This window comes from Chiloscyllium plagiosum, unplaced genomic scaffold (assembly GCF_037043375.1).
Source record: "Chiloscyllium plagiosum isolate Xiang-an unplaced genomic scaffold, Cpla_swu_hap1 HiC_scaffold_22, whole genome shotgun sequence".
NCBI lineage: Eukaryota > Metazoa > Chordata > Chondrichthyes > Orectolobiformes > Hemiscylliidae > Chiloscyllium > Chiloscyllium plagiosum.
In genome coordinates this window covers 45,861,107-45,873,828 of record NW_028270160.1, presented here as the reverse complement: position 1 = coordinate 45,873,828, position 12,722 = coordinate 45,861,107, and the positions used below count along the sequence as shown (strand labels likewise).

The 12,722-nt window shown below is 41.5% G+C and overlaps 1 protein-coding gene across 1 annotated transcript in view; it reads left to right on the top strand.

Annotated features, from left to right (window-relative positions):
- LOC122561091 (myoferlin) overlaps positions 1-12,722 on the top strand; it is a 227,388-nt gene that overhangs the window by 49,049 nt on the left and 165,617 nt on the right. The window contains exons 6-11 of the mRNA XM_087999003.1: positions 2,961-3,112; positions 3,821-3,949; positions 4,690-4,752; positions 4,831-4,881; positions 8,604-8,634; positions 12,449-12,564. Of these exons, the coding sequence (XP_087855129.1) occupies positions 2,961-3,112; positions 3,821-3,949; positions 4,690-4,752; positions 4,831-4,881; positions 8,604-8,634; positions 12,449-12,564 (542 nt within the window). The remainder of the gene's footprint in view (positions 1-2,960; positions 3,113-3,820; positions 3,950-4,689; positions 4,753-4,830; positions 4,882-8,603; positions 8,635-12,448; positions 12,565-12,722) is intronic.

The following is a 12,722-nucleotide window of genomic DNA, read 5'->3' as shown; positions in this document are numbered from 1 at the left end:
GTGAATTCTATCACATTACGGTCACTGCCCTGTCAGGTATCCTTCACCTAAAGCTCCCTAATTAAGTCTGCCTTGTTGTGCAGAACCAAATCATCTGCTCCCTAGTGGGATGTACAGAAGATGCTTTAAAAAAAACCCATCTCACAGACATTTCCATAAATTCAATTTTTTGATCTACTACCAACTGTATTTTCCCTAGTCCACCTGCATATTGAAGTCCCCATGATTATTTTGAGGCACTATTGTATGCCTCTTCTATCTCCTGATTTATTCTCTGCCCATCCTGACTACTGCTAGGAGGTCCATACATAACTATCATTAGGGACACTCTTCCTTTTATAGTTGGTCAACTCTAATCTCAGATTCCACTGACTCTCTATCACTTGCTATCAACTTAATTTCTTACAGACTAGGCAATCCTGTCCCCTCTGTCCATTTGCCTGTCTTTTTACTTGGATGCATATTCTTGGATATCTAGTTACCAGCCCTGATCCCCTTCCAGCCAACACTGAAACTGGTTGTACAGCTATTCAATCTGTGCTACAAGCCCGCTGACCTGATATCATATACTGTGTACATTTTAAATACAACATCCTCAATCCTGCATTGACTGTCCCCCTTCTCATAGTTGACCCCCATCTGTGTCTGGAGTTCAATTCCTGACCCTTTTTCATAATCTGTCCTGTTACCTTTTCTGGAAACTTTAATAACCTCTTCTGATGCTCGCACCTCACTGAAACGTTTTCCATAACTTTCCATGCAACTGCACCTCCATCTTTCCACTATTTTTAGTTTAAAGCCCTTGCCACAGCCCCTAGGTATGTGATTCACCAGGATTCTGGTCCCAGCATATTTCTGGTGGAGACCTGCCATCTGAGGGAATGGCTCCCTCCAACCCCCTCTCTTCTCCACCCACCACCCCCCCCCCCCCCCCCCCCCCTCCCCACCTCCCCAGTATTAGTGCCAATGCCTCCGGAATTTTGAACTGCTTATCCCACATTGCTTGATTGTCTAAATGAATACCATCTTTGGTTTAGAAGCTAAAACGATAGTTGGTAGTGCTAATTAAAAAGTAGTAGCTGTTTGTAAATTTCAAGCTAGATTCTGCAGAAAATTTGGATTCCACTTTGAAATGTGTCCCTTTTGATTAAACTGAAACCACAGCTTGCTCATACTATTTATTTTCCTTTTTTGGGCTGGCTGTGTTTGTCATAACCATCATTGACACCAGTTTCTCTATTATTCTCTATGCTGCACAGTGTGAAATTGACCCATTCTGGGTGTGCAGATGAATCCGAATAATCAGAGGTTAAACTGCAGGGATATTTGACGGGGAGGGCATGAAGGTGGTGAAGAACCTGTTTTTTTTCAATTCCATGGAGGGATCAGCTGTAGAGGTTCAACACTGATTAATGCTCAAGGAGATTGGTTAAGTTTTCTTGACTGGTCCCAATAGGATTGGATTGACAACCATGTAACCAATGGCTATTACTGGAGCCAGTGTCTTTTTTTTCAACTTCACACTTAGAGCGTTAGTGGTGCATTGTAAGGGCAAGTCCTTATAGAGTGGCCTTAGAGGTTTATAAAACCATGAAGGGCATGGATAGGGTGAACAGCCATAGTCTTTCCCCCCTTTCTTCTCTTCCCCACCCACCCTTTCAGTCCAAAACTAGAGGGCCTAGGCTTAAAAGTGAGAGGGGAATGATTTAAGAAGGACCTGAGGCAACTTTTTCATGCAGAGGGTGGTGCATGTATGGAACAAACTGCCAGACGAGGTGGAGGCTGGTACAATTACAACATGTAAAAGGCATCTGAATGGTTACATGAATAGGACTGGTTTAGAAGAATATGGGCCAAATGCTGGCCAATGCGACCAGATCAGGTTAGGCTGTCTGGCCAGCGTGAACGAATTGGACTGAAGGGTCTATTTCCATGCTGAGTAGTTCTGTGACCCTCAGTCAACCAGCTGTGCCACGCTTTCAAAATATCTGCTCTCATACCAGCTTGTTTCTTGGGATGCATTTGCTCCATAAAGACTTGTGAACAAAGACTTGAGACTTTGTCATCCTCCCACCAGTTTCTTGTTACTTCTGAATTCGTCATCCAAAGGTAAGACTGGTCCAACAATGAAAGTGCACTGCATTGATTATGCCATTGTTAGCATGGAGCTGGATTGGCTACTGATTTGTAATCTATACCCCTGGAAATGTCATTGGTTTTGGACAGAAGACAAATATCACCAGCAGCATTTAGCTATTAAACTTAGTGTGTCAACATTAAAGTCACCTCCTGATGCTGAGTGAAGATTTGCTGAATCCCTGAACTGGTGAGCTTCAGAATCAACTCTCTGATCTACACCCATATCCTCTACAGGCAGATTGATAAAAGTTTGGGCAAAAATGGCCTGAGGAAAACCAAGAAAAGGGATTTAAGGATTGGGAAGGGATAGAGTAAATTATTTAGAGAATTAATTTTCCATCTTCACAGTAGTTAGAGCTAGTACCTTCACTTTGATGTGAGGCTACTGAAGGCACTGGTCTTGCTTCACACTTGCCATATTGGTCGGACTGAACTCTTTCATTTGCTTTACCTTGTGGGAGGTAGGGAATGTCACTAATTTTTAAAAAATAAATGCCAACTACTTTTTAAATAGCACCAGTGATTTGCGGGTCTCATTTCATGGCTGATGGATAAAATATGAACCCTGTAATGTAAAACCTCATAAAGCCTCTGATTTGACCCCTAGTCCATGCATTGAGTTAACCAGGTCAACACATGGCAGGCATTGGGAGCCATAACATTCCTGTAGATGGTTTAAATGAGCTTCTGACCAATTGTTCTCAATTTGTGACATACAAGCAGTGAATGTAATTGAAAGAAAGTAAACCAGGCAGTGTAGGTTTCTTTCCTCGATTGTGACTGTGATTGTTTAAAGTCTGTTTGGACATCCTGCTGTTCAGATGTAGATGAGGATGCAGAAGATGAAGCAGGAGATGCTGGGGGAGCGCCTGGAGTTCCCAGCACACCAGGCCAGGCAGCTGCACACGTTGGCAAACGACTCCGAAAGAAGAAAAGCAAGAGATTACTTTCAAACAAGCCTCAGGATTTCCAGGTATGTGGCAGCCTTTCCATTAAAATTGATGAATCGTAAACCGAGTCTGGTTTATGCTCCATTGAAAATTCGACTTGGGAGAACTTAATGTGAAGATTGTTCTTGATGCTGTATGAAAGCATTTGGGATGGCTGCAGAAGAGGTCTTCCCATGCAGAAATAATTTGGAGAATCCAGTGCCCAGATTATGGAGGTTCAAAGACTTGCTTTTAAAATACAATGTATCTCACAGTATCTGCATTAGTATTCCATTCAGAATGGCAGTAACTGCCAAGTGCTCCAATTGAACTTTTCGCAAAATTGAAACTTTTTTATTGATGGTTCTAAAATATGTTGCTGAGAAAACTGTAACTCGTTACAAATTAAGTTTAAAAATCACACAACACCAGGTTATAGTCCAACAGGTTTAATTGGAAGCACACTAGCTTTCGGAGCTAGTGTGCTTCCAATTAAACCTGTTGGACTATAACCTGGTGCTGTGATTTTTAACTTTGTACACCCCAGTCCAACACTGGCATCTCCAAATTGTTACAAATTGAAGCATCCACCACAAATGTTGGAAATCTGAAATAGTGCTGGAGAAACTGTTTAGCAGCATCTGTAGAGTATTTCAGTCTGTCTTCTCCAGATGCTGCCAGATCTCAGTTTCTCCAGCAGTTTGGTTTTATTGAATCTCGTACCACTTCATCTTGTGTTTTTATTTTAAAAGATTCGGGTGAGGATAATTTCAGCTCGCCAATTGCCTGGAAATAATGTAAAACCAGTTGTGAAGGTGACTGTCTGCCATCAGACCCATCGAACAAGGATTCGAAGAGGAAACAATCCCCATTTTGATGAGGTAAAAGAAGATCCTTCCCTCAATCAATTAAAATCCATTCATCAGAATTAGTCATTCACTCAATCTTGTGTTTTGTTTTGTAACCCTGTCTCTATCTAGTAAGCTACTAAAGAGCAGAAACTTGACCATAACTGAGAATTTTCAACTCTCATGGCTGAGTTACTGCTTCACTTGGGTAACTTTTTTTTCAAATGTATGTGTTTGTTCTTCCCTTTCCAGCACCTGATCACCTAAACTATTTTAGCCCCAGGGACATTTTATAGAATCTGACTTTCTGCATATGAAGAGGAATGAAGCACTTTTCACCAGACATGTGGAAATGTGATTACACACTCAACTGGAATTTAGCGTTTTCCTGCATCAAGCAACTAAATTGTGATCATACCCGTTGTCAGCTATAGAGCAATGATGCACAAGATGGCATTATCGAAATGGAAATTTGAAGCACTTTAAATATTTGTGATTTCCATGTTTGTGTTTTTAATATGGTTGTATGCCAGAATTATCAGTAACAGTAATTGTACAGGAACGAGCCTTGAGAGACATTTCCTTGGTGTATTTGTGTCTCCTCTTCAATTTTTTTGTTTCCATTTGTTTTTGCCCTGCTATCACATCTCCCTCATGACAGTGTAAACCTTTGGAATAATTAGTTATCAATTCATACTGTAACATCGATTCATGATGGATTTTTTTGTGGCGCACATTCCTTTTAGTAACTAATGGTGTTTTGCTGTCATTAGATTTTCTTCTACAATGTAACTCGATCACCAGAAGAACTCTTTGATGAATCCATCTTAATTAGGGTAAGTTTGATTCCCTATCATAAGTTACAATCCTATTGTGGAAAATGAGGCTGGTTTAATTTATTGCTTTCTCTCTAGGTCTACAACTCCTTTTCACTGCGATCAGATTCCTTGATGGGAGAATTCAAAGTAAGTTTTCATTTCCCTTATTCTTGTAACTTACCAGCAACCTGTGGGTTCTATAATTCGGTTAGTTCAGCGACATCTAACTTTCAAACAAAATTTTTGGTTTTATTAAATCTCCCATTATTGAATTGTAGCATGCAACTACAAACTTGCCTTTTTAGGATGAGTCAATGGATGACTTGCAAGTGGTTTTTGTTGCTATTGTATCCCTCATTGCCCTTGAAGGTGGTGGTGAGCTGCTGCCTTAACTATCCATGTGCTGTAGGTTGACCCACAATGACATAGGGAAGGAGATCCAAGATTGTGACCCAACAACAGTGAAGGAATGGTGAGATATTTCCAAGTCAGAATGATGAGTAACTTGGAGGATAACATGCAGATGGTGGTGTATCTGCTGCCTATGTCCTTCTAAATGGAAGTGGTCATGGGTTTGGAAGGTCCTATCGGAGGATCATTGGATGGTACACACTGCTGCTACTGAGTGCTGGTAGTGGAGGGAGTGAATATTTGTGGGTTTGTTGCCAATTAAATGGACTGCTTTGTCTTGGATCATGTCAAGCTACTTGTGTTATTCACTCATCCAGGCAATAGGGAGTATTCCAACTTCCTCCTGACTTGTGCCTTTATAGCTGGAGGACAGGATTTGGGAAGTCAGTTACTCAAGCAGGATTTCTAGCCTTTGACCTATTCTTGTTTCTATAGTATTTGTATGACTCATCCAGTTCAATGGTAACCCCATGTAGGAGACTCAGTGGGGTTCATTGCATGAAATATCAAGCGGCAATGGTTACATTCCCAAGTTAGATGTTTGCTGCCTGGCAATTGTGTGGCTGTGCTTTTCCAGCAACACACTTTCAGCAATTGTGTGGCTTGCACGTTACTTGCCACTTTGTCAGTCAAGTCTGTATATTATTCAGCTCTTGGTGCATTTGGGTATGGATGGCTTTGGTATCTGAGGAGTCAAGAACAGGGTTGAAAATTGTGCTGTCATCAGGACAGTTCTAACTTCTGACCTAATAACAGAAGATCAGGGAAGCAGATAAAAGCAAGTTAGATAGAGGACAGTGCCCTGAAGAGCTAAAGGATGCTTGTGGCATGGTAGTGTCCCTGTGTCTGAGTCAGGAAACCTGGGTTCACATTCCACCACTCCAGTGGTGGGTATTAAACTCTCTGAATAGATTGATATAGCAAATATCTACCTGGAGGAACTTGTCCAGAGATCTCCTTGAGATGAAGAGGACAGACCTCCGACAACCGCCGCTATCTTCCTTCACATCAGATATGACTCCAAGTGGAGATATTATTTTTTTACCTTGCTTACTCTGGAGTCTCTAACTTGACCTCATTGATGCTTCAACTTGATAAAATGCTGCCTTGATGTCAGGGGCAGTCACTCTCCTTTTATGGCTGGAATTCATGCCCATGTTTAAAGGGAGGCAGTAATGAGGTGAGGAACTGAGTGGCCCTGGTGGAACCCAAACTGGGCATTAGTGAGCTGCTTATTGCTTCTCCATCACTTTCCTGACCGTTGAGAGTGGGCTGATAGGGCAGCGATTGACTAGGTTGGATTTGTCCTGCTTTTCATCTACACAAAACCTGGGTAAGTTTCAACTTTGTCCAGTACTTGACAGTGTTGCAGCTGTAATGCAATAGCTTTGCAGAAGGCTAAACAAGTTCTGGAGCAAGAGTCTTCAGCACTATAACTGGAATGTTGTCAGAGCCCATAGCCGTTGCAGTATCCAGTGCCTCCAAGCTTTTCTCGACATGTGGAGTGATGTTGGCTGAAGATCAGAATCTGATTCTGGGGACTGCTGGAGGAGGCCATGATGGGTCTACCACTCAGCACTTCTGGCTGAAGATTGTTGCAAATGTATCAGTCTTGTCTTGTCTTTTGCACTGATGTAATGGACTTTTCTATCATTGCGGTTGGGATATTTGTGGAGCTGCTTCCTCCATTGGGTTATTTAATTATCCTCCACCATGTCTGGTTGGATGTAGCAGGACTGCAGAGCTTTCATTTGATTTGCTTGTTGTGGAAACACTTTTTTTTTTCTCTGTCTACCACTTGTTGCGTGTGGTGTTTGTCATGCTATATCTTTACCTGGCACCTGAATCTGACAAAACGTCAGAGGTATCAGTCAAAAAGCATAGTCAGTCAGTTAGCATTGGAGGCACAGGAGAGTTGACGTTTTGAGCATAAGCCCTTCATCTTGCACACTCCATTGAACCAGGGCTGATCCCCTGGCTTGATGGTACTTAATAAAGGGAGTGCAAATAACTTGGAATTCATAAGTAGGATTTTTATTTAATTATCAATGGTTTTTACGCATTTGCTAAAATAGTTAAATGCCTGTGTAAAAGTCATTTTTCAAAGAATCATTGCTTTTTACCATTTGTATAAAGCTGCTTTAGTTAAAAATTCAATGCTGAATATAATGTCCGTAAAAATTATTTCAGGCCTTAGCTGAACTGATTGCCTCACCTTCGCAAGATTTTTTTTGAATGCCCTCTTCTCTCTTTATTGAATTATGAGTAGTTACTAGTTGTAATATCCTTTTTTATCAAGGATGGACCAAGTCAGGTGCCCTGGAAGGGCTGAGATACCAGCCTTCCTCACCTCTGTGGAAGCAACTGATATTCTGGCCTGGCTGTCTGCCATGCAAACCATGTGATGGAATACCCCCCCCCCCCCACCCGGATGAGTGCAGCTCCGGCAACACTCAAAGCTTAACTCCATCCAGGACAAAGCAACCGGCTTGGCACCAAATCCACAAATATTCCTTCCCTCTTAACACACAATGCTGCTATTATCCACAAGATGCACTGTAGAACTTTGCCAACAGTCCTCAGATGGCATCTTACAAACCCGCAACCAGTCCCATCCAGAAGGGCAAGAACAGCAGATACATTGGAACACCACAACCTTCAAGTTCCCCTCCAAGCAAGTATTCATCTTGACTTGGAAATATATTGCCATTCCTTCAGAGATGTTGGGTCAAAATTCTGCAAGTCCTTCCCGAATTACATTGTGCATTTTACTGACTGCTCATGGACTGCAGCTGTTCAAGATAACAGCTCACTGCCATCTCCTGAAGGGCACCCAAGGACAGACAATAAATATTTGCCAGTCAGCAATGCTGTCATTTCATGAGAAAAAATGCAACCCTTGCCCCATCTACTCACAGCTCATGCAGGGCTGATAATCTGGACCTGATTGGATACTTGCCCCACTGAATAGCTTCTGCTCCTATCTTGCAATAGCCCCAGGAAGAATTGGAGTAGGTTCATCAGCTTATGTAGCCTCCAGTTCCCTCCCTCCCTGCCCATTGCTGTTCAATAAAAAATTCTGATGATTTGGGAGAAGGCTACATGGGAAAGGCAGTCTGTGATTGGAGAATTGTGTTCCCATGGGGGCTTGTCTCCAACCAGTCATTCCTGTGATTGAGCTTTTAAGGATGACTTTTACTTGTTGCTGTATTTCACAACCTGTGTATTCTGTCCATGGATCCTGTTTGCTGGAATCCTTGATGCCTCTTTTGAGGCTTGCAAGCTTCCCACCACTACCAAGAGAGCGTGCCAATTGACTATACGATTTGTCGGAATCATGTCAATAGAGTGGGGGAATATTGGGTGTACAGGCAACTAATGTAGTTTGCTTTTTGTTGGGTGCTGACTGAGATTGTTTGGAAAGCAATGAGCTGAACATTATTTCATTTGTTTTTCAGTTGGACATTGGCTATGTATACGATGAACCTGGTAGGTACCCTATTTTTAAGTTTAGAAAATGTATGTGTTTTCTTCCACTTTTCCAAAACTGCTTGATGTTTGTATGGTTCTTTTTCCTGTTTCATGAGATGACCAGCCTTTTGCCTGTTCCGAATTACCTTTAAACTGAGTAGTTTCTGGAGCCACTTGTACACCAGACTCATTGAAGGAGATTATTGAACCAGATTAATTTCTCCAGCATGCAGTGCTGGTCATAGTGACCTGAGACTTGCTTTCAATTCCAGTCCTTCATTATTATCCAAAATTTAAGTTCACCAGTTGTACCACATGAGGTTTGTACTAAAGCCTCTGGATTACTAGGCCAGTGACATTGCCATGACACCATATCTCAAGGGTGGGGAGTGGAAACCAGGATTAGATCAACCAGATGCAAGTGTTCTTAATGGCAGTTTTGCATTTAATTGAACAGTGCAATGTGATTGGCTCAGCTTGCTGTGCAAAGCTATCTCTTGATGCATGGCTAACTTGTGACTGAAATCTGTGCCTAAGATGAATCCAGCACTCATTGCCGTGAGCTATGCTTTAGAATAAGAGCTGTATTTAGCTCTCATGGGACTCATTCAATTGCCAAATATTCACAAGACACCAGTTTTTTGTTTTAAGATTACCCACAGCATGAAAATAAAACTGAACCTGGCTCAAGGTTCAATGAAGTTCACTGTGCATTAACAGTGAATGTCCCATCTGTCATTCTAGGGACCTGCCCTTGTTGGTCAGCATTCACAGCCTCTGCTTGTAATTCAGAGGATGGCTAGAATTCAGGTGTTCACTGAGACCGGTTGTGTCTACAATAACCTGATGGAATGAGAAATGGGTAAATATGTGACTGTTGTAGACCATTAGCTATCTATACAGATTTCCTTTTAAAAGCATCTTTGGAATAATCAGAAACCTCTTCATTCAAAATGTTTTAATCCAGCAAAGGGAAAATAGTGAGAAATTCTTGGACATCCTCAACCACATAGTGATTTTCCATCCAATGGTTTTCATTTGATTAAAGCAGCTCAAAATAGCTTTGTTACTTTGCAACTGAAGCCCTCAGTGAGGTGATTTCCCAGCCTTCAATGAATGAGCTAATGCCAGTGGCTCAAGAATTTTTCTGTGATTATACCACCTCCTGTTGTCATGTGATCTATCATCTCTGTGAACTTCTGTCAGTCTAACCAATTAGTTCTGCTTCTTTAGTGCTTTACCTGTAGCCCTGTGGATTCTTTCTTTCTTGGATTTATCTGGTTCGGTTTTAGAAAATTATTAACGAAGCTGCTTCCACTGCCCTTTTTTCATTTGAGATCATAACCACCCCAGTGTTTATTGATGGTTTCTTCTTGTTACTTCTGATTTTTTTTTTTGTGCATCAACTTAAGTATTTGTATTTGATTGCCGCTGGGAGTTGTATTTCTAAGTTTTTGAATGTCTTATGATTTTGAATATCTGTTCCATGCTCTTCTCTCCCACCCCCCACCCCCACACCACAAATTCCATGTCTGTATTCCAAAAAAACAAGTTTTGTACAATCTGACTGCATTTATAAACACAATAATCAAAATGCCTTTTGTAAAAGCTATAAACGTTTTGAAGCCTGTCTACTGGGGCCCTGTTCTTTTATAAAATTCACCGTGGAATCATGTCCTAACACTGGCCTTTTGGTACATACCTTCCCTCGAAGTTGAAAAAAAGCTGCTCACCATGTTTTCCCTGCTTTCTGTCCCTGGGCCAGTTAGTATCTATACAGTCACTGCCTTGTTGCTCACAAGACTTAAGTGGAACTTTATGAACTGCCTCCACAAAAACCCATTGATGCACACAATGATATCCCCTCAAAATACTTAAGTCAGTTCAACACATTTTGCTCTTAACAGATCATTGCTGATATGCCTGTTGAAATAATTCTGAGGCTGGTATCCCATCACCAAGTCACCCTTTATTTACACGTGGAGTGGACTTGACACTGATCTGACTCTTTTAAAGCCACCTCTGAGTGAACAGAGCCTCTGACACTTCTGTTTATATCTGTCAGCTAGGGCTGCCTGATTGGGTCTGTTAACCTGGTCCAGTCAGGGAAATCATGTCCTATGAGGTCCATCTGGCTGACCTCATTACAATCACTACACCTGTATTAGTTTTTTATTATATCTCTTATGAGCAGCTGTGTAACATTTGAAGTTATCTTCTGCTTAGGCACCTCACCCATCTGTAAAAACTTTACAAGATTATTGCCCAGAGCCTTGGTTTCCTTGACAACTTGGTACGCGCTCCATTTGGCCAACTTGAAGTGCAGCCAATCTTTTAGGCACTTTCCCTTCCTGTGTCCTTCTGTATCACAGCCAAGTCCTTATTCTCCATAAGAAGGGCTTCTGTTTTGGTTCCCAATCCCTCTTTTTTTGATTACATTTTTACGTTGTTAGTTTGTGGCTGTAGGTTTGGTCACTGAGCTGGCAGGTTTGTTTTCTGATGTTTTGTCACCACACTAGGTTACATCAGTGAGCGTTGGCGTTCTGTCTTGCTTTCTATTTGTGTCTTGGTCTCTTAAGTGGGTGATATCATTTCCGGTTTTTGTTTTTGAGGTTGGTAAATAGGTCCAAATTATGTTTGTTACTGGAGTTCTGGTTTGAATGCCAGACCTCTCGGAATTCTCTTGCGTATCAGTTTAGCCTGTCTCAGGATGGATGTATTGTCCCAGTCGAAGTGGTGTCCTCTGTGTGTAAGGATACTAGCGATAGTAGGTCATGTCTTTTGGGGCAGCTAGTTTGTGTTCGTGTATCCTGGTGGCTAATTTTCTGCCTCTCTATCTGATGTAGTGTGTTAGTCCTTGCTGGTTGTTTTGAAAATTTTGGTTGTTGGTACAGGGTCCTTTAGGTTCCTTTAGCAGTTATAGTGTGTTGGTAGGTTTGTGGGCTACCATGATGCCAAGGGGTCGGAGTAGTCTGGTAGTCCTCTCCAAGATGTCCTCGTATAGTAGTGTGGCTCAAGTTTCTGGGTGTATTGTTTGTTTGGGTTCATTGTTTTAAGAATCAGTGGACTGCATTTATCAAGTACCTGTTGTTGTTCTTGAATACGCTGTATAGGTATTTTTCTTCTGCTTGTAGTTCCTGGGTGCTGCAGTGTTTTGTGGCCCATTTAAATAATGTCCTTGTGAATGTTAGGATGATTGCTTCTGCGGTTAAGTATCTGGTCTGTGTTGCCTTCCTGTAGCCGCTGGTTAGAAGTTCTCTTTAACTGTTCGTTTCACTGTGATATCAAGGAATAGCAGTTTGTTCTTGAGTTTTATGCTAGTAAGGATGTTGTTGATTTTAAGTTTTTCTCCAATTTGTGATGACAAAGGTATCATCCACATAGTGGACCCAAAACTTGGGTTGGATTGTGGGGAGGGTGGATTGTTTGAGTTTTTTTTTATCAACAAACTTTTGTTTTCCACTGCATGGTGAACCTGATAATTATCCAAGCACACGTTTTTTTCTTTTGCTGCTTCATTTCCACCCATGGATTTAGCCATCGAGGGAGATCTAGCTTTCCTTCTGTTTCAATAGAACATGTTTAGCCTGTGCAAGGATAATCTCTAAAGCCCTCCCTTTGCTCATTTACAAATCAGTCATTGGTCCAGTCTGTGTGACCTGGTTGTGTGCTGCGAGGATTATTGAAATAGAAGCTACATAATGGTAAATATTTTCCATATTATTGTGCATAACCTAACTTGTCTTCTGCTTGAAGATTCTATTTCTGGGCAGTTTAGTGTGACTGATGTTGGACAAATCAAATAATGCTTGTTTATTGATTTAACCTACAGGGCATGCTATTCTAAGGAAATGGCTCTTGCTTCATGATCCTGAAGACACAAGTACAGGATCCAAGGGATACATGAAAGTCAGTTTATTTGTCTTGGCAACAGGCGATGAACCTCCGGTAATTAATTTATGAATTGACAATGTATCCCGGTCAAGTGACTAACTGTATCCCTACACCACTGAGCAATGTTTGTTTGTTGTAGCACGATTTGGTCTTCCAAAAGCAAACCCCCCAAAAAAATCATTGTGATCCTGACAATGTTCTACCATGAATTG